Source organism: Aquila chrysaetos, chromosome 9, assembly GCF_900496995.4.
Source record: "Aquila chrysaetos chrysaetos chromosome 9, bAquChr1.4, whole genome shotgun sequence".
Taxonomy (NCBI): domain Eukaryota; kingdom Metazoa; phylum Chordata; class Aves; order Accipitriformes; family Accipitridae; genus Aquila; species Aquila chrysaetos.
Genome location: NC_044012.1, coordinates 21,534,019 through 21,556,435, shown reverse-complemented (window position 1 = coordinate 21,556,435; position 22,417 = coordinate 21,534,019). Strand labels below are relative to the sequence as shown.

General features: G+C 40.1%; 1 protein-coding gene across 9 annotated transcripts in view; it reads right to left on the bottom strand.

The window, feature by feature from the left end:
- The window catches only part of NUP93 (nucleoporin 93), a 91,538-nt gene that overhangs the window by 18,026 nt on the left and 51,095 nt on the right, over positions 1 to 22,417 (bottom strand). For 8 of the 9 annotated variants that reach the window (XR_005933195.1, XM_030025655.1, XM_030025651.1 and 5 more), the window contains 12 exons: positions 21,449 to 21,511; positions 18,931 to 19,059; positions 12,034 to 12,108; positions 9,764 to 9,853; positions 8,248 to 8,387; positions 5,941 to 6,073; positions 4,797 to 4,954; positions 2,931 to 3,096; positions 2,027 to 2,120; positions 778 to 969; positions 409 to 535; positions 224 to 296 (listed from right to left, as the gene is read on the bottom strand). Coding sequence is in view for 8 of the 9 variants with exons in the window: in XM_030025655.1 (XP_029881515.1) it covers positions 224 to 296; positions 409 to 535; positions 778 to 969; positions 2,027 to 2,120; positions 2,931 to 3,096; positions 4,797 to 4,954; positions 5,941 to 6,073; positions 8,248 to 8,387; positions 9,764 to 9,853; positions 12,034 to 12,108; positions 18,931 to 19,059; positions 21,449 to 21,511 (1,440 nt within the window). In the remaining variant the exon portion in view is untranslated. Of the gene's footprint in view, positions 1 to 223; positions 297 to 408; positions 536 to 777; positions 970 to 2,026; positions 2,121 to 2,930; positions 3,097 to 4,796; positions 4,955 to 5,940; positions 6,074 to 8,247; positions 8,388 to 9,763; positions 9,854 to 12,033; positions 12,109 to 18,930; positions 19,060 to 21,448; positions 21,512 to 21,623; positions 21,776 to 22,417 lie in introns of those variants that run through there. The other variant, XM_030025657.2, reaches the window with a different exon arrangement.

Here is a 22,417-nt window from a genome sequence, read left to right as displayed (position 1 = left end):
TGAAAAATGGTGATCCATGTCAAAATTATTTGTATATAAGCAACAGGCAAAAAGACATGATTAGACATCTTAAACATATGGTCATTGCGAGATCTCCCATCATCTAGGTCTGCATCAGACAGAAAGAGCAAACAACTGTTTAAGACTGTCCTGCCTAATAAAGATTTCAGTGAAGAAATGAATTCCAGTTTAAGTGAGGAAGGCAAAACATGGCCAAACATACCTCTCTGCTTTCAATTACTAGTTCACTAACGCAGCGCAAGAACATATTCTCTCCTTGGCTGTCCTTCTCATTCCTACAAAAGGAAGGGAAGGAGGAAGGTACTCCTGTTTCTGAGGACTTCCCAGATAAGAATAATTAAGCACTAGTAACTAGGAGAAAATCTAGAGATATATATTAGCTCCTACCTGAGAAAGTAAAAATACTGCAGAGCTTCCCTTGGATCTGTTGATTCAAACTTACGGGTGTAAAGCATCAAAAGCCGCACAAAATTTAGACGCCTGACGCCAGGAGGGTCACCAGCCTCATGGCTTACTGCAATGTCAGAAACAACAGTATCAGAAAATCTAATGCCAGGAAACATTGCTCTGATCTTCATCTTAAATTCACCAGAGCCATGAGCCAGAGCTCTAATGCAACTAAAACAATTAACTTCTAGGAGATTGTTCTGATAAATGCTGCTTGTTTGATCAGTTACATAGACCTGTAGTGTCTACAGGGTGTTCTAAGGGCTCAGAAAATATTCCGTTATTGTAAAGTAAATATGCAGGACTTACATAGCTGTGCACTCTGACCAGAAGATTTCAGGAGCAATTTTAACTCAAACAGGACCAACGCAACATGAACAGCATGACAACGCAAGCGCTCTGTCCGGAAGAGAAAAGCAATTGCAGCTTCAAACTGTGCTGTCAAGAACAATACTTGGAAATAGAGGAAAGGCTGCTGGTTCATTGCAAAATGTGATTCACCTGAAAAAAAACCCAAAAACCAACAACACATACACAGAGCATAAGTGAAAATGATTTTGCAATCAGAGATCACTGACAGTGGATACTTCCTGTCACAGTGCATCGCTATTGTTTATTCAGTGCCAACAAACAAACACACTAGACAAAACTGAATACCTAATCACACATCAGTGGCTTATCTATAACTGTTTCACTGCAAATATATCACAAAAAGCCACAGCATAAAGACGTATTCAGGAAGTGAAAGAGAATAAACAGTTGCTCAAAAAAATTCCTTTGTTCTTTTCAGACAACGAACCATCAACTCTGATAGACTGCAATAGATTCTCTAGAGACCACAACCTTTTGTCTTCATTTATACTTATGCCAAGTGGTACAAATAATGTTAAAAACCTGGATTTTCCTATTCAGTGACACCAATGGTAGCTTATTGTATTTCTTTTCCACTCATTTTTATCTGGGTGTGAACGAAGCTACAAACTAGAAAGCTGTGGAAATGAAACTCTGTGTTTTGGATAGTCCAAGTGACCTAATTTTGATTGACTGGAAGATCATTACAGCAAAAGGTACTCTCTTGGGCTGTGGATGTTCCTAAAACTTTCTGTGATTTGGGTCCCCAGAAAATTGCTTGAAACAGCAATTTAAGGGAAACAATGAACAATGGATGTGCACAGATAAAATACACGTGGTAACGATTGCTTTTCTGTTCCGTATTCCAGAAGACGGAAGCTTTGCTAAAAGACCTTAGCATATTTATGGTGAGAGAAAACAATGTGTAATTTAGTATGGATAAAGTACAAATAGCAGCAGTGTTGTTCACAGATGACTATTCACTCTCTGGATTGCTGGGAACACATAGGACTCATTCGCTGTGTCTTACTGAATTCCACCATTACTCTAGGGAAGCAGGCTGTCCAGGAACACCTTAAAGATGCCTGTCACTAGCAGAGAGCTATAGGGTTTTATGTGGAGTCTGGGGTTTCTGCAATAACAATTGGAAAGTGCCCTAAGCAGAAAAGCAGAGCCCCAAGTAACACATCTCTTTGTGGTTTCTTACCATAGTCTTCTAGCAGCTGCTTCTGGAACTGTGATAATGTTAGTCGGTCTTGTGGAGAACCTGCACCATTGTCGTCAAAACACACTTGGTTCAGCTAAAAAACACATCCAAAAAAAGAAGCACAGATATTTCAAATTCACCTTGCACAAGGGATGTACTCAGAAGATACTCAATCCATCTGAAGCCCCGCCTAAGATTTCACCAACTGACTAGAAACTACTTCTAGTCACAACATCAGGTCTATCCATTGCTGGGAAGCAAATATCTCTAACGCTGCAACAGCAGAAATCCATGCAGACTCAGGGGTCCTTTTGTATCCATCCATGTCATCAAACTCCAATGCTGGGACTCTGAATACTCACTAAGCAATAATTAAAAGCAATATATTTTTTACCCAGTCTTAACAAATACATCATTCTACTCCCTCTTTCTGATAAAGGAGAGAAATGGATACTGACCAGTATCTATCATGCTCCCACCAGAACTGTAAGGACTTTGGACTATAAAGACATTGAAAGTGTTGTCTTCTGCCAATTGACACCAACATTTCAGCCACAATCCAACCAGAAAGGAAAATTCAAAGGATCCTCATTGTAGCAAGCTAACACTTGTAAAATCAGCTGGCAAAGATCAGTGTCAAATGAAGAACACAACACTTCCAAAGACAAGTGTCCCCAAATTAACAACTCATAGTACAGAGGGTAACAGAGCAGCCCTGGGACTCGGGTTCCCAGCCCTTCACTATCTGCAAGGTCAAGTCACATGCATTACATTGATGCAAACCACCAGACCTAGAAGTAGGAAGGTTAGCAGAGCGGTGCAGAAATGCAATACCATTTAGACCTGTTCTTAAAAAACAGAGAAAAACCAATAAACACCACCACAATTCCAACTGCACACTTACTTTTAGCCAAAGATAATCTTCTGTTTTATCAGCAACTTCACTCTGGTTATCTGTAATGTCACAACGGCCAATAATACAATAAACAGCCCTTTTGTACGGGTCCGTATTATTTCTCAGAGCTCGTCTGTAATGAAGACGCAGTTTATTTTCTGTGGCAGGAGATAGTCTAAGGAAAAAAAAAAGATTGGAGGAAAAGACATAAAATGCCTCCTTCCCTGTATGAGGAAACCTAGATACAAATCAGTGTAAACATATGCATATTCACAGCAAAGGCATAATGACGTTAAGTACTGGCCAATATTTCTTGCACTTTCTATTTACATCTGTAGGTAATTTTGCACACATGAATTTACACATGTAATTGAAGTTATGGAGAATCATCTTCAAATACCCATTGCAGGGGAAAGAAAACCAAACCATCCTCTTTAAGGGTGCATTAATATTGTGGTAGATGAGCTATTTTTGTCTGACTGCTATTTCATAATTTCAGAAAAAGAGACCTCACAAAGTCTTCGGAACTCTTTCGGTTAGTAACTAACAAGTGCGCAGGTCATTGTACCATGAAGTTTTAGGAGAGACACTTTCATCCTTACTACTAAATACTGTCATAATGTTCTTTGTCATTCTATTTCTTGTACCCTCTTGAAGAGAAATTTACAGAACTGAATCAACAAAATGTTCTCCTAGTTTAAGACATTGTTTGTCAAATCTGTAGGCAGAGCACCTTTTCATAGCTATAACAAAACCAAAATAAATCAATTATACTGTATCTCATTAAAGTGTTTGTAATGAAAACAACAACAGTACCTTCACTAAGGTTTCTGGAACAATCTTATTCTAATGAGCACTCCTAGATATTCTCTACAAACCAGGTTAATTTATAGAAGAAAAACATGGCACACACTACTCAGTAAACGGCACTTTGATTTTTTTTCCTCTCAGTTTGTCCTTTAAGACATGCAAACTGATAGGTTCTTGCTCACATTTTCATACCTGAAGTGCCCTAATACCTTCAACACATTGCAGGATGAGGGATTCCCACATACGAATTAAATTGTCATAGGTTGAGGTGGGATATTACTGGTTCACATTCTGGCACTTACCTGGGCCCTCCGGTTTCCCCCAATTTCAGCCAGTACCTTAGCACAGTGCCATTCCCCTGAAAGGAGCACAGCTATAATGCAATGGCTGACCGTGCACTTGTTTGAAATTCATTGCAATTGGAAAGATAAAGAAGATAATCTAAAACACCGCAGCAGAGTTCCGAGCACACCGTAAGATGCACTAACTCAACTGCTTGCAACCACACAATCAGTAGTTTGGCCAGAGGCCTCTGTCAAGCGACAGATAGCAAAAACTGGAAAAGAAGAATAAGTGCAAGAATGAGAGTGAATGCCTCTAAAGGCCTCTAACAAACACTATTTGCTTTTACTGTGTGTCATTCTTATGAAAACAGGTGTAGTAAAAGCATTCCGCAAAAGTGAACTAAAATAAGCGGCAGGGGAAAAAGAGACACAGGATTCCTGACAGCAGACTAAATTTGATGTATTGTATGCAGTATCCTACCATTACAAAAGGAAGACCCTACAGTAAAAAAGCAAAGCTACACCACCACATTATTTTTGAAATGTAAATTTTTGCATGTTTTCAAACAACTCTTTCTCTATGGAGATTTCTAGACTTCAAAGCCACAAATTAAAATATGCAAACTTCTTACATGTAGTTTAGGTAGGTAATATAAACACCAGGCAGCCATCACCACCAGAAGAGACCTGAGCTTCTTATATTTCTACCAAGCCACTGATTATTTCACCACTCCACAACAATTCCCATCCCTCACAAAGATCTTTCCTAGTTCTCAATTACCTTTTATCTTTACTGTGCATGTACTCCTGGAACCAGGTTTTAAACTCTCCGAGCTGGTGCTGTGCCCGTTTCACCACGTGCATGGCTGCAGTCAAATCTCCACAGCGCATGCAGTAGTAAATCAGTGCCCAGACAGGATGGCCTTCCACCTCACCATCCTGAAAATGAAGTAAGAAATAATATTTTTTTTTAAAAAAAGCAGCATATCTGAATTAATTTCCTTTATCATTTGCCTCATTCATTGTTTCTGCCCTTATGCAAACACACTCATTTTGGTAAAAAATTCTGTTTGTGTTACAGAAGCCAGAGGTCATGAGGTTTAAGTCCTGTGGAAGCTGTGCACATCCTAGCAGCAAAGGATGGGACTCTGTTGCTTGCCCAGGTTTCAGTTCTAAGTGAGGTTCTGACAAACCCAGAACTAGCATACAGATAGCCTCTCCACCCAGGAGGCGGACTTGGATTAGACCACTGAGGTATTAAAAATATTTGTATTGAAACAGAAAGATACCAAACAAATCATGGATCTCAGCAGGTAAGAAAAGGACAGCTAGACTCAGCTATGTGCTCTCCAATGCTATAATTTATTATTATTTCATTTAACTTTTAACTTTAATTTTTCAACCCAGCCTGCCTGTTTATCTGGTAATTTTGCAGGTGCACAACTATGCACTTTCTATTATGTGCAGGTGAGCAGGATTTTATTCAGATTCTTAAATAAAAGGCTCAGGCTACAATTCAGATTAATTAATTACATATTTAGTCATCAACAACTGGTGTCACCATCTTACAATAAGTGCAAAAAAAGGGAAAAAACAAAGCAGGGAGATTACATCATAACGTATTTTAATACTCACTTGTTGATCTCTAAAAAGACCACAAGAAGAGACCATAATTTCTAGAATTTAGAACTCAAAACTACTGAGCACCACCATGCTTCAGGACTAGCTCTGAACTCAAAGTGATTTTGTCTACTACCTTCCATTTTCCTAATGAAAAATTCTAGACAAGGAATAAGAGCCTGCTGCCCTAAAAGCAGTTTAAACAGTAGAAAAACCACTGGAGGCTGCACTAGCCTCGTGGCTGTGCTGGAGCAAACAGATTTGTGTTATTGTTTCAGCTCAGTCGCTGAAAGCGATGGACATACCTGGAGACCAGGAACAGGTGCAGGGAGTTTGATGTTCAAGAAGCTGCGGACTAGTTGGTAGGTCCCTGGGACTCCACCCAGCTGAGCCTGGTGCAAGTTTCCAAAGACTGTCACAAAGGTGTAATTTTTGTAACTGAAAAACAACACAAGCAAAACAAACATGAACAGACTGAAATATGCTTGCTACAAAAACATCCACTGCCTTTCAGATCCAACAAAATTAGGCATTTAAAGCAAATTACCTTTATGTTCAAACATTACGGTTACAACAAAATGAGGCAAACACTTCTGTCAATTTAGGAAGATCCTTGTATTCAGCAGTCTCAACAGACACCATGTTTGGAGTCTGTGGTATACTGCTCCAGGTTCAACTCTGTTGTGAAGTTCCTCTCATTAAGTTCGCCTAGTACTACGTTAAACTCAATTACATAACTGGCAAAAAGCCTTTCCATCCTAATGCTTTAACTCTCAATCCTGTCACAAAAGAACAGTTAAACACCACAGACGTGTTTGTCTCTCCTCCCTGCCGTATGGACAAATACAAACCTTAGGGCCATGGACTTACCAGAAGGAAATCACAGAGAAAAGGGGAATTTAGAGAAAAAACAACTGGTAAAGGCAGCTTTGAGAACATCATCTAAAATAACCCATCAAAGCCTTTAATCAAGGCAGATCAATTTAATATTCATGTTTAGAAGCAGGAGTCTTGGAAGTCTGTACACTGAAGGAATACCTATATAAGCAGCAGCAATAAATTACATGAAGGTGGGTTGGTTTTTTTTTTTTGTTGTTGTTGTTTTGTTTTTTTCAGCACACAATAGACTTGTGCAACAACAGAATACAAAACTGAAAGGCTATGCTAAACATAAAGCAATTATCAGCATATCTTGATAACTAACATTATGGCTGAGTTAAGCATATGCTCCTCAGGGCTTAAGATCACTGTTGCTCCAAAGCAACTAATGCAAGAACAGCTGTGAGCAGCATTACATCTCCTCCTCATACGTGTGACAGGCTGGTGAGGCATGGAAACACCCCAGTATTAGCCAATTCTTGCTACGAAAGAAAAGCTACAAAGCAAGGCACAGTTGTTTGGTGGTTTTTTTTTTGTTTTGTTTTGTTTTTTAAATCAAGCCTGAAGGGCCCAATTTCCACAATTGGGAGGGTCATGGGGGAACTATATGTAACTAATTCCTAATTTCAGTTAGTAGTTAATGGCACCGTGCAAATTTAGCAAGTTGGATATTTGGCAAATCAGCTTAAGAGTCACTGGCTCATCGCACACTGCTGAGACCGAAGAACTGGAAACAGAAGATCCTTCCGATGTGTCAGTTCATCTGTGCACAGGCAGGCATGCCGCCACCACCCCTGGGTGACAAACAAGTGCTGATGAGGTGTGGCAACCAACTGTCAGGGGCCAAGAAGAGGCTCTGCCAGGAGATGAAAACATCTCTTCCCAGTGTGCTGTATCAGAGCGCAGCACTTTCTGGGCTCAGATGGCAGATCTGTATATGTAACAAATGCCCACGCACTACACTGCAGCTATTGTTTGCTTTCCACTGCTGAACTAGCCTGCTGGCATTACATCGGCAGCTACTAGATAAGAGACACTGCAATATCCGCATGCGCAGTAATGGTAATACGGCCATCCAGGGATTCAGCTTTGGGCTGCTCCATAGCCTGCAATTCTCCAAGCATTTTCTTGGCCAAGGAGCTTAGGTCCCCCTGATACTTGCTGATACAGACAGTAAACCACCTTCCCAAGTCTGAAAATCATTGCTAGATGTCCCAGCTTCAGCCTCTTCAAATTTTACAAAAACCTTTCAGTGTAGAAATGACATGATCAGAACCTGACTCGTTGCACCAGATTTGTCCCCAGTGCTGTCCTCACTTCCTCCCAGCGCTAGCTCCTGACAGTGATCAGCAATCAGAAAGGGAGTATACAAAAGGGGAATTTTTTTGTGCAGAGGGGAAATAGATCTCTCTGCACAAGTGAAAAATCTTTACCTAAATATTTTATATCTGTCATAGTGATAAGGGCAACATAGAAGAAAGAACAAAAAGTCTTTGTGTCTTCTAAACAACCTCCCCACAGATTTGAGGCCTTTTTAACTAGAACAGTTTTTAACTAAAACAGTTTTATACTCAAGTGGCTGCTCTAAGCCCTGCAGGAAAGACAGGCAACAAGACACTTCTGTAAGCAGCGAGAGGTAGCTGACTTGGTAATATGTTTGTGTGCATTACAAAGTCATTCTGGCTTATTATTAAGGAACTCTAAAGCTGTGCTACCCAGAGCATTCACCTTACCTTTGTTCTAGGTAGTGCAGAGCCTGCCTCACGAACTCCATACGCACCTCCATGTTGGTCCGGACTTTCAAGGCATCGCTAGCAGGAACCAGGGTAACATCGGTCATTTGTTTCACCATGGCCCACATCTCAGAGATGTTCTATAAACGAGCCATTCCATACAACAGCCATTAGTACAGAGATGAACAAGCAACACCTTTTTGAGCTACATGGTGTTTTGATGCTTAAAAAAAGCATAAAAACACAAGAGTAATGTCTATTTAGATTTGTAATGGAGGTACTGGATGCAGTCATTAAGGTAAGCCACTTCTGTCCTGAAGAATTCAAACTTCCCAGGCTTCTCTGCATAATTCTTGTGCAAGAAGATGGCTATGAATATTGTAACTACGATTGTCACCCAGGATCGACATTGATTTCCAAAACTAGGCTGGGTACTTGTTGCTCAGACTCCTTCCCCATTTCCAGCTTGTACACACCACTCAATAAATACCACAACAACATCAGCTTCCATATAAGCAATTGCTCTGGCTGCCATTGGAAAGCTGTGCAATCAGCTGTAATAGGAAATATCTGAAGGACACTGATCACTTGGACAAAGACTCAGGTCTGAAAAAAAAGTTGAAAGCCATCCAGGTCTGCTCATTCATAAGGACAAGATTGTATTAGTATCTCCAGGACTGGAGTATCCCTGCTGAAACAGCAAAATACTGAGAAGTAACAGCACTGTTAGCTCCAGCAAGGGCAGGCGTTTGATCTCGGTGCTTCAAAGCAGCAAGAACATTCAAACTCACCATGTTGTCCCTAGCAAAATGAACAGAGTTGTTCAAAGCAAAGATGCACACCTGTAATTCAGATCTGACTGAAGCATTTGCCCCTCAGCTTCTGAACAGCTTTTTGCTCTCCCCATGTGCAAAGCTTTTTCATGACTTGACTCTCCTGCAGTATTCTCCAAGCATTCTCAAACGTGGCCAGGTTTGTACATTTGTTTTTTGGGGGTGGATCAAAGCAACGCAATTAAAGGAGTGGGAAAAAACCAAAAGCAGATCATTGGTTTAAAGTCAATCCTATGGGCTTTATTCTTTGCTATGGGAGCCTGCTTCAGCTCTAGCAGGGTCTGATAAAAGACCCTTCACCTACAGCTAAATACATTCAAAGGATATTAGGAGACCACATTTTGAAAACCAAACACAACAGAACCCATTTAAAATGAAAAGCAATTTTTTTCCCCAACAGCTCATCACTCATGATGGGACACTGCAGTGAAACCAGGTTCTGTTCTTCCTCACTGTGTTAAGAAATTTTCACCATGACCAAGTTCATCACAGGTGGGCCCTGCTGTACTAGAGAAGACTCCAGTACTGGCTCTGTGTTTTCTATGGAGCCATGCTTTTTTTTTTTTTTTTTTTTTTTTTTTTTGGCAATATCAGTATTTTTTCACCAATGTCAGCAGGCTGTTAATCACAGCTGAAAACAGATTAAATACATTTCCTTATGTTAACTCACTCACTGGCAGTACCTTATCATCCAGTTCTGCAACAGCAGCGCAAAGGTCCACCAGGTTAGGCTGCAGATGTCCATTCACTATCTTCTCATTATAAATATAAATCTGAAACATATTGAAAGTAAGCAAGTTTAACAATATGTATTACTCTCCTTCCCCCTCCCCAGCCACAGGAGCAAAATCTGAACCAGGCTTCAGAAACAGAGTGCCCCCAGCAAGTCCCTTCTGCTTCCTGCCCGCATTAGCCACTTCTAATACAATGCAAGAGGAATGGGCATCAGCACCAACCCACTTCCACAACACACAAATCCCCAGGCCGGCCTGAAGGCAGCCAGCAATCCAGCTGTTGAGGGGTTCTGCATCGCAAAGCACTGCACTGAATGCCCTGTTAGACTAATTACAGCTAATTGTTGGAGGACAAAGATTCAGAAGAGACCTGACAACTGGAGGCTGTGATATTCCCCTACATGGCAGCCTCCTACCTGCTGACATAAAAGAAACAGAATTTTGCTGCTTTGTGGAAGTATTCAGGGAAATATGACACAGGGAAAGGAGAACAGAAACCTGGCCTTTCAAAACCTGCCCTTAAATGTATATATACATGCACACACCCGTTTTAATTTAAATCTTGGTCTTAATTTAGCTACTTCTACTATTTTTTATTCTACTCTCAGCCCAAAGACCTTCCAGCTACATCTGAAAATAATCATTCTCAATGCTAGAAAGGCAGTGCCATCATACTTTAAGTCCCTTTTGCATGCACTACTACTTCAATGCGCTCAGCGTGCAAACAAGTTGCAGAGCTCAGGACTGTGACCAGAATCTAGCATCAGTGAAATCACACATGTGAACTTCATCGTGTTTCAGTGAAACAGTTTGAACTATCCACGAAGAACAATTAGTCATTTCAGTGTGATAAAAACGCATTTCATGGCCAATAATAAACTGAAACAGCATGGACTGCCTGATCTCCAGGACTCCTAACTACCCGCTGAAACCACAGGAGCCCCATATCCAGTGCTGAAACCCAGGTATTTTTGCACTCAAGCAAGATGATGTCAAGGACAGCTCAGCCAGGCCAGCTTCTCCAGAGGGCATGCTGGGAGCAAGCACACGGTGACTGCACCAAGTGTTTTGGTAGCAGAAGCCTGGCCATGAATGCCACGTTTCCACAGCACATCACAAACAGCCTGCACGCAAACCATAAATGTGACAAGAGCCCACCTGCCCATCCACGGGGAAGACATGGTGACTCTGCAGCTACCCCTGGAACTAGTACTGCTAGAGAGGCTGGGCTTCCCATATTCACAAAACATCAGGGAATAATGCTGATAGCCTCAAACTACAGACATAATTATGCTATAAGGAAGACCCTTAATGCAGGTATATTACAGTAGATATGAAACAAATTAATGTACTATTAACAACCACTAAATCAAATGTACACTTTATCAGCACAACCATGCACCTTGTTTTGCAACTCATTTCTTCACAGTTACCATAACTGAATGCAGCCATAGAAAAACAGATGTACAAGCTGCTATCTGGCTCAGCAAAGACTGAGCCAATGTACACAATAACAGTAATTGTGTGCAAATTAGCAACACTGTCTACACTGTTTCAGATATTCCATTTTGAAAAATCAAGTCCTTCTCTTTCATTTTGTTTCCACCAGTACTGGTAAACAGATCATCTCAAATAACAAAAGTAACAAAATGGTTATGTAAAGGTTTATCAGTTTTCCCTGAAAATTTTCAGAGTCTAACGCTACCAGACATATTAATTCATAGCTGATGCACTAAAGCTTCTCATAAGCAATGCCACTAAAATGGGATATAATTTGACAAACATCAGGATTAAGACTTCAGCATGTTTCTTTTTACACGCACACATCAGAAAAATGATTTTCCACATGTGAAAATAAAAGGAATAGAAAGTCTTCATTTGCATACAATTACATGTTGACATGAATTCTAAAAAAAATATCTTTTTGAAAGGTTAAAAGAGTTTCCATTTACTATATGAGCATAAATGATTTGTACAGTCATATATGGTGTTCAGGATCTCCTTTTGACAAAAAAATCCTGTAGCAGACAGATGAGTACACTTCTAAAAAGTCAGGCTAAATTTCTGTATTTTTGAATTGCGTTTTAACTCCAGGCAGACATTTTCATGTTTTACCTATCATATCTTCTTACACACTACGCTCACAGATCTTTTTTTTTCCCCACCCCTCTCTCTCTCTAGAAAACAAAGTTTAACTATGTTTTTTCATTTCCGCTCACCTGACGAGCATACGCCATCTCCACATTGTCCAAAGAGCTGCGACCTGGAGGACCCAACTCACCAACGTAGCTAGGCTGTTTAATGAGAAACGTGTAAGAAGATATAAGGTATAAAATTACTGCAATGCGTTTTACCGATATATCTACTCCTAAAGAACAACAGCAAAACCATGTTCCTGACAGAACTAAGAACAGGGTTTTGGACTATCTACAGAGTAAAATGCATAGTCTCACTGCAATACCCCATTATCTTCCCAATATAGCTTAAACTTTTTAAAGTGACAGAAATCCTCCTTATTCACTGCACAAACCAACCATTAGCTCTCTAGAATTAGGACATCAGTGTCTCTTGATAGCATCTTATAATTTTAATTCTTTCCTTTTATTTCTTGAAAGGTTGCTTATCGTCACATTAGTGTCTTGCTGCGAAGCAGCTAGTCTGCACCTCCATCACAGCAGGGACACAGAATTCAATGAACCAGCTCAAATGGATCCAGTCTAGCAAATCTGACACTCCAGTTTTGTCCCAGTACCATGGCACAGACACAAAATGGGACTGCAGCATTCAATTATTTGCTGAAAAGTGCCCCACTGCCGGTCTGCTGCAGGAGGAAGAAGGATGCTGGCAATATCCTGACCTGAAAAAAAAAAAAAAAATCATCTTTCTACCCATAGAGACTATGCCAGGATTGAGATATCTTCAGCGCAGAGCAGGGAGGGACAGCTGATCGAGTCATGCCATGGAGAATTTGTACTCTTTTATAAAACATAATAGTCTAATGCTGCATAAAACTATTCTTCTAAGTATTTGCTACAAATCACAGGTATGTTTTCAGTATAGCCACCACTGAACACGGATGTTCACCACTCTGGAAGAAAGAATACTCCCAATTAAGTATGCAATACTCTCTGATGTTTCCTGCTTCCTAAAAACGTAATTCTTCATTTCAGCATCAGCATTGCAAGTCTTGGATTTGAAAAATAAAGTGCAATCATTTTAAAGACAGATCCCTTCAAGGTAAACAGTCCTTTAATATCAGGTGCTTCATAAGCAGTGCTACAGCCATGATGGTCTGAAGATAAAAGACAAGCTTAGTATAGAAGCATAATATTTATTATGAAGCCAACTGACATAGTTGGGGCAAGCAAAGAGGAACAGACAAGCTTTCAGAAAAGCAAGTATGTTTTCAGGTCTGAAACTGAAGCAACAGCCTTTAAATTTCAGGCTCTGAACCCAAAAGCTCATTTGACTCTCCCAGGTGTAGTTGGTCTGATAACAAGATGTCACCTCTCCACACAAACCTTGCTCAGCTTACTTCAGGTGTCTAGCTTTGGCACAGCTATGAGGATCCAAGGTGGTTGTTTACTTCTACCAGGAGAGAGGATGCAAAGTACATAAGCTAAATACTGAAAGCGGCTGAGCAAACACTGAGAAGGGGCATTGCTGTGCCGTGGTTTGTTACTGTATAACTCAAGTGCACTGATACTCCTCTAAACTGGAATCAGTAACTCTTTCCAAGAAAGAGCAGGTAGATCTGCAGAGTTTTAAAATTAAGCTTTTTACCATCAAAGTCAGTTACGGCTAGCTGCACATCCTCATTAGCTGTTATACTGCACCTTAGCAATACTGTCAAATAGCTTTACTTTTTCTTACATCAGTTACCCAGAAGGTCAGTACTTTATTTTCTAGATAGGATCACCTTCGAGTATTGCTTAAGGACATGCTCTAGTCCTTCCTGGAAGAGTTCAGCTAAATGTGACCAACTTGCTACCTGTACAAACAACATAAAGCCCAAACGCAATGGAAAAAATCATCGTTCTCACTTTCAGTTTAATCAGCTTTAGACTTCAGCTTTGCTGACACCTGTCAGGCCATAGCACAGCAGGACCAATGTTCCTGCCATGACCTGGCTTGCGTGGATTTCAGGAAAAGATCCAAGAAATGGGTTGCTTTTCTGCAGATGGTGTCATCATTCAGTTTCTTGTTTCGAATGAGGACGAAATGCTGACAGGGTCTTCAAAAGAATCTCACTTTTTGAGAACTGTATCCCAACTTTGGAATGAAATAATACAAACATATGAACTTCCAGACATGTTACTGATCAGTCTATGACTGAACAGTCTCTCAGTCATTCCCAAACACTTATAATTTTAATTTGATATCAGTCTAAGCCAGGTTATCTTCTACTGTGTAGGACCTCCCTTACATTCATGAGCATATGTTCTTGCAAAGACTTCGGCTATCCACTGTCCCAATCCATGAGTTTTGATCAGGAAAATTTTTGCAATTTAAAATTTAAAGATAAATAAAGTGACACAATTGCAATGGCCAAGAAGCTGTTCTGAGTTAGCTAGGAATTTATATGTGAAGATAAGGGCATTGACCTCTACTGAGAAATTATAAGAACTTTGTGATATTTGTGATTACTGCTTTCTGCATAGCATACAACAGTTGATTACAGAATAAAAAAAATACTCAGTTGTGTCTGTCCCTGATATAGTGAAATATAAATGAATGAAGGTATCAAAGATGAACCTGGACAATCCTTTTAAATTGCTGGAAACAGTTTATTACTGCATAATTTCTCAGTAATAGTGCTATTTAAATTATGTCCAACCTGATTATAAAATCAGGCAGATGCATTTAGACCTTAGGCAGTATAAAAATGCCTTACAAAAAACCCCAGAGAAATCCCACTTTTTCTTTTTATAACTGAACTTACACTAAAAATATTCTCCACAGTCAGTCTTAATGGATACTGATATTCGGAAGCATCTGCGTTTTTCTTTCAGTGCCAAATCATCTGACACAAATTCCTTTAAACCCACCTAAAAAATGACAAATTCTTTGTTCTAAAGAACAAAGAAGCTGTTAAAGCAGGTTTCCTGGGAAACAGACGTGATGGCAGAAATAGCGCTTTGCAGCCTTCCCCTATGCTGTGCCAGATAAATTGCAGAGTTATTTAAAGTAACACTAAATTATGGACTTTGTCATTAATTACTGATCAGGTTTCATCTTCTAAAGCAAGTGAAGAAGGGTACATTGTGACTTAGCATCACTTTTCAACCAGTGCCCAAACACCAGAAACATAAGGACTTGGGCTTTGTTTTGTGAATCTGGTTCCTTTTTCTCCTGCTGCTGCTTTGCAGCACCAAAGAGCATCCACATGGCTGCCAAGAGAGTGCAGCATATGACTGACGGGTTAAAACCCTCAGGTAAGGGTCTGAATTCAAAAGTGCACACCTGAAACTAAGAAATAACTGCTCTGGGGTTTGGGTTTTCCTTTCTCCAATTTTAATTTTACCCTAACCATTATGATTTGAGGATCACTTATTAACAATCTGCCACAGCTGACAACTGCCACATTGAAATTAACTTCTCTAAATGCCCACTGACTTGGCACTTCAGCAAAGAAAAAAATTCAGGAACTCCAGAATTTGTCTTGCTTTTCTTATGCTTTTCTTTCCTATGCCAAGAGCCATGGAAGCAAGCTTATTTCCTATTTTTTCCATCTCATACTTGCATGCTGGCTTAATCTTTGAATTATTAAACTGAAAAAAAGCACTAGCACACTGAACTACCTCATGGCTGTGCTAAAAGGAAATTTCAAAAGGAAAACTAAAGCATGAGTCAGAGTGGGGAAGGTCATTTCCACTCTTCACCCTGAATTGCAGAAATGGAGAGCTGTGCAGGCAATCCTTCTGTAGCTGGCAACCAGAGTCTGAAGAGGCATGCCCTACAAGCTAAGGGGAGGATCTGGGGAAGGGAGGGGATATCCTTTGGTGGCAAGTCAGAACTTATAAAATTTTCAAGCAAGTAAAAGGTTATGAAAGATGTGCTGAAAACAGCAGCTAGGTACATACGAGAAGAATCGCGTTTCAGGTCAGGTTCTTAAGCTTAACTGGAGCAGCAAAAGGAAAAACAGGAAAGTGGGTAATGCACAAAGGACTGCAGAAGTGCAAGTACACACACATATCTTTCTACATCTCTAGTCTGATATTGCTTAAACGGCTTGTGCTGTTTTTATCAACCACATTTATTTTTCCCTGCTCTGAATTTAGGTCTTTCCAAAATATTCTTCAGAACTGTAATATTTATTCTGAATATTATCCATTCGTGAAAGCTGCAGCTATACTGCACTACCATCACATTTTTATCTTTTAAATTCATTTAGCCTAACGATGCTGCTTTTCAAAGGAGTCCTCCTTCATTTGTACTCAGCCAAGCATTCAGCCTCACTTGCACACCAAACCGTGTGCATACAAAGATGCATTATTCATCACCCTCATATGCATATGCACATTCCTCAGCAGAAGTCTGGGCAGACATTTTGTCAGCACTCCAAATGGCTTGGCCAGTAGATGCAGTGAATAACTAGGCAGGAGACCAAGCTGGAGGAACACCATCAATATACCACTGAGGTGCAGCAGGGGAGCAGACAGCATCTTGGTGTCCTTGGGATTTAAGGGATATGAAGACATGATACAGAGGGGCAGAATGGAAACCAAGAGCGACAATGTCTCTCCATCACTGCAGGAGCGGGTTGCTTGACAGCAGGAGTGGAAGAGCTTGGGGTGGGGGTGGAAGAAAGAAAAACGTGGAATAAAAGGACAAAAGAAATGCCTCGGCACCTAGTGGAACAAGACTCAGAACAAATGCCTTGAGAGCATAGGTGTTTGATACCTTGAAAACAAAACTGAGGCTTTCCTTCCTTTCCCCCCCCCCAAGAAGTACCTTTTTATCAGCTCTGTTTTTCCCTTACAGGGAAAGAGGCCAGGCTGGAGAACAAGGGGGAACAGAAAACCCTAATAGCAAGTCCTGCACTAGGTTCTTTGAATCATGAGCTTTGCCTGTTAATTGGTCTTATTTCCATGAATAATGTGTTGGTATTTCACTCTGCCCAAATTAGCTTGCCCAAAGCTTGAGAATTGGCTCACAGGCAGACCAGCCCCCTGCTGCGTTTGGATCTGTGCCTTTTCAGTTGATTCTCCATCTCCAGAGGATATCAATTAAGCCTCTACAATATTCTACAGGCTGTGTCTGTTTGTGTCACACACACACACAAAAAACTTATTTGACTGGAACAAGGCTTTAGAACAACCTGCTGTGGGGAGGTTAGATAACAGGCTTTTAACACAGTAGATGCACTTCAAACCTCTCAGACCTTTGACTTCTTGAGGCTAAGACTAGAATATATCAAGGATTTTAAATGCTCTTGAAATGACATAGTGATACTATGAGGGCTTTGAAACAGAGAGTGGAGTATTACTGAGTGATAGTGTACATTGAGTCATTAATGAAAAACATTAGAGGGGTGGGGTTTTTTCCCCTCCTCCCTCCCACCAATTTCATGCTTGGCATCTTGAGTGCCATGGACTGGGGATAGTGTCCATTTGACACAAACATCAGAAAAGGGGTTTTACCTGTTCAGAGTAGGTTATTAAATTGCTTCTCCTAGCAGTTAATATCCACACTTCGAAAGGAAAACCCCACACTAGTAACTCACACAAATCAAAGATGTTAGAAGCTATCAGAATAGCTGCCAAGTCTTCAGACTCACATCCTAAAATAATGGGATAGCTGTTCCTAGTTTTAAATGAATTCAGCCTGCATTATTTAGCATTTCTAATATTGAAAAGCTGGACAACCTTCCAAGGAGTCACAGTAAAGTATCAGTAAAATACTTTCTGGGGAAGACAGCTTCTATAAAAAGATGTATGCTAACTGGGATTAACCTATATTTAAAAGAACAGTAATCAGAAAGGGACATTTCATTAACAACTTTAATTATTTCCAAATCCCTATACAGGTCATACCCCATTAACACCAAGGGCTTTTTTTATTTTAATGTACTGTGCAGCTCTATAAGTCATTCCAATGAACAAGTTTGTTTTTTTTTTTAAAGGGAGGGGTGGGGGAAAAAAAAAAACCAAAAACCTGGGCCTGTTCTGTGGCCTGAAAGCACGGCAACTTGCACTCCCCCATCCCCTATCACGTCTCTTCTCAAGGTTACAGTTTTCATGGAGCATTGTGCAGGGGCTGTGATGTAACTTTGTGCTCCAGGGATCTCAGCTGATGCCTGATGCCTCTAGCTCAGAGGAGCAGAGTTCTCGACTCTGCACCTAACTGTGCTTTACTCGTGTAACAAGCACTTTCTTTAAAAGAATAAACTGTAAAGTTTTAAGTTGTAACAGAAGATAAGGAATGTTTTAAGTTGCTAGTCAATACCTTTCCATGTTAAACATGGGGTCAGTCTTGCCCAAAGGATTTGGTCACTACTGGATTAACCTCAAATTGCTGAACACTAGAGGTCTTAGCAGCACAAAATTTTAATCTGCACTGCATGAGACAGCAAGGTAAAAAGGAAAGCATGCTCTTTTTTTGTTGTTGAATATTCATTTGGTACTTCATCAGCCTCCTAAGAAAAGCCGTAAGTCCCAGCTAGCACACAGTGATAATAGAAAGAGACACTCTTAAGACCTATGTGGGAGCACAGTTGCACCTGAGAAACTGTCTGGTCTCATTAGCGTTGCAAAGGTTTCCTGAAGGTGAAGTTCACCCCAATGTGTTTCCTGTCCCCTGGGTATATTGACCTAATACGTGTTAGTGTGAACCAGGTTTCCAGCTTGCATGTATGTTGCTTAAAACATAGTTTCAGCACTAGGAGCTCCATTGCCTGTACCCATTAGTCAATAAAAACAATCATAAAGGTTTGATATTTTGCTAGACAATGCATTCTGCTAGTCACAGCCATTCGGGAATTAGAGATTTGATATTTCTCATTTTCACACAGTTGTAGCTACAGAATAATCCAGAGGTGGTTTCAGCAGAGCTGGAGTGCCAGCTGTGTACATGCCGTGTATGACTACGCACAGTGTTTAGAAAGACCAAGTTACCTCACTTTCTTGCGTGAAATCGAGAGCATCTTCCCCTGATGCAAGCAGAGTATGAAGAATCCTTTGTTTCACCTGTTCCCATTCAACCAGCATTGATTCTCGGTGATACTCCTCAGCCATAGCAAAAGTCTGTTGGTGAAGAAGAACCAGAGCTAAGAAACATATAGAAACACCAAACAGCCTATCTCTGCTACTAATAGACCAGCTCAAAAATGAAACAGAAAATAGCAACTAGATAAATCAACCAGGTCAGCCCTCAAGAGCTAATGATGTGCTGCATATTATTTTAACAGCCTCCCTGTTCAGGTACGAAGGGATTCAGAAAATAGGTCTGTGCGGCATTAAGACAACTCTCACACCCTGGTATGCGAGCTGGTAAAACAGGGAATCTGTGTCTCTTCCATGGTACTGCAATACACACAAAACTCAGCAGGCTGGAAATTGATAGGCTTCTTTCTTTAATTTAGCAGCACGCACAAAATATCCAGGTCATCACTGATCCACGTGGTTTCTCGAGACTAACTTCTCTAATGGCAACTAGTTTTTCACCTCCTTGGAGGCTATAAAGGTTTGACTTACTGCATTCTTAACAGAGATGTGTGTTTATTGCCCATATTTCATTTTCAGGTCTTTACCAGCATGTTTTTCTTTTAAATGGGAAATAGGATAAAAGTATTAAGGAAAATTAACAAGTGACAAAGAATCAGAAAGTCTCTCTCATCAGGAACACAACTCAGGAAAGCACGTAGGAAAATCATATCCCAAGAAAAAACATCTTTTTACCTTTAAAATGGCTGATGTGCTACATTGTCTTGAGATCCAGTTGGGGCACTCATGGAAGGAAACAGCTTTTCCCCTCAATATTCCTTATTTTGGCAATAGCATTATGATAAAGAAGATGCTTCACTACCTTTCCTGTTATTGTTGGGGTGATGCTAACTAGTAGCCTCAGGTATACCAGGACAGGAAATAAAAATATTTCCACTAATTCTAAACAGACAATAAGCTATATTGGATCTTCCACTTCTTTCCCTTTCCCAACCTCCTCTGTCTTTCACATAGCTTTGTGCTGCAGTGTACATAACTAAACATCTTGGTTGGCTGAATAAGTTTTTCATCTCATTACAGCCCACTGTTAGGATATTGTCAATTAAGGGGCAAAACGTTCCCCAGTATAAATGAACTGATAAGAGACAGTGACATTTGGAAAACATTTAATTATGGTGCATGCATGCAGCTAGAGCACAAGATTTGTGTTTCTTTGTTTTCTTATATAAATTTACTTTATACTTTCATGGTAGAATATAGGTCTTATCCTTACCTTCACTGTAATCATTTCAACAGGGTTTTAAATCTGCTTCAATAATTACTGTATAATTATATGTAATTAAAATAATTTAATAATGCTTAAGTACTATTTCTTATCATTTGAAAGAAACACAGGCTCGGTTCTAAACCTGATGCCCCAAGTGTACATGGAGGGAAACAATCGTAACATAAGCACTAGGAAGCACGCAATGACATTTCCAAGCAGGAGTTTTAAGACAAACAACAGGAAGCATTTTTCCACACTGCATAATTCAATTGTGGAAATCATTGCCCCAGAACATGACAGATACCAAAAGTATAAATAGATTCAGAAACAGGATCAGATGAATTTCACATCAGAAAACAATTTCCAGCTCAGAAAAATCTTCGAAACAGCTACTTGCTTGGAGATGAAGAGACAGCAGATGAATGGGGGAAGGCTAACTCTGTCTTTTTTTCTTACAGACTAAGTACTGGTCCCTTTCAAGGGAAGAAAACTGGACTCAGCAAACCCTGAGCCTAACTGACAACTCTTACTCAGCAACCCTGAACCTAAGTGACAACTCTTACTCTCTTATTGTAGCATTTTCCTTTGTACTGCTTAAAAAAAGCCTTTTTTTTTTTTTCCCCTTATACGAGAGATTTCCTTTGGACAATGTGATGCAGTATGGTGTTCTGGCTCTTCTACAGACACAAGATTTAAACCTTGCAGCACTTCTACTGCATAGGCCTGAATGTGGTAATATGTACTTCCAACAACTCCTGTAACCTGGAGAAACAGCTACAATAAATACATTGAGTGTCATCACTGTACGGGAAGCCAGTGCACAAGGCACTTCTCGGAGCAAAAAAGGAAATAAACGCCACGTCCTAGGCATTATCACCTCTAGAAAAGGCAGCATCCATGCAGAGAGGGGGTTGGAGTAAGTGTGCTGTGCCTTACGAACAACAGCTTCTCTATTCAAACAGATTTAACACTGTGAGCCTCCTGACCCTACAAAATACTGCAGTTGAAATAAAACTGACAAGTATTTCTTCTGGAAATTCTGAGCAAGTATTTCCTAATGTCTAATTTTTCTATATTCTCAATATAGTTGTCTTAAATTCCAGTAGTTTATTAAATATCTAACTTATTAACTCTTTAGGGGACCCCACCATTTTTATTATTTTTTTTTTTTAAAGGAAAAAATGGTGCTTGCTTCCAACTTACCCTCTTCCTAGACTCTTCAATGGCTGACAGCAATGCATTATCTTTTTCGTTCTTCAGGAATCCCTGCAGAAAAGGGGAAACAGAGCTTCAGTCAAAAAATCAGCCTTGCACTAACATCAGACACATATTGTACTACTCAGCTCTTCCAACTCTGAGAAGTGCTTGCAGCTCTCACCCCAATCCGCTCTTGAGAAGTTTAAAGGTCACTTTACTTCACCAGAGGTGCAGTAAGATGCCCATACAGAGCAATGTGAAAATGGAAAATGCATTAATCCCCTGTTTCAATATGCATTAAATTCTAGTGAAATGTCCTGCTTCTATTCTTTTATCTCTGTGTCCCAGCAACTGCTTCCTCTTGCTGTCCATTTGAGGGAGCTAGGATGAAAGCTGGTAGGAGCGATAAGCCAAGATAAGATTGTTGGACTTGAGTATGTTGGGGGGGGGGGGAAGGGGTTTGACTTGGCAGCTTCAGGCAGGAGTGGAGCTCTTGGAGGCCCAATAGGAACTGTGAAAAAGAGCCTTAAAAATAGTCAGTTGAGGAAGGATGGAAATAACTAAACAGTTGGAAAGCATACAGGAAGTTTACCGCACAGCATTTCTCCACGCATACAGCTGCAGTGGGTGAAAAATAATATGTAAGAATTGTATTTTTAATTTTCAGTGTATCAGTAAATCTCAAAGAGGTCAGGTGTACATGAACAGACTGATTTGGATGAGCTGTTAGCTCCTCATCCCGAAGGTTACTTTTGTGACCCATACTAGGAAACATACAATATTTTGAATTTTAAACAAACAGCCATGGGGTAAACTGCAGTAACACACACAGAAAACAAACAGGAAATGTTTATTACACCCTAACTTGAATATCTTTATTTTGCATTTTCACTGTTACATTGCCAATTAAACAAACCAAGTTGATTTGTACTCCCAGACTTCAACTTAATCATTATTCAAATCATAAAAAATGAA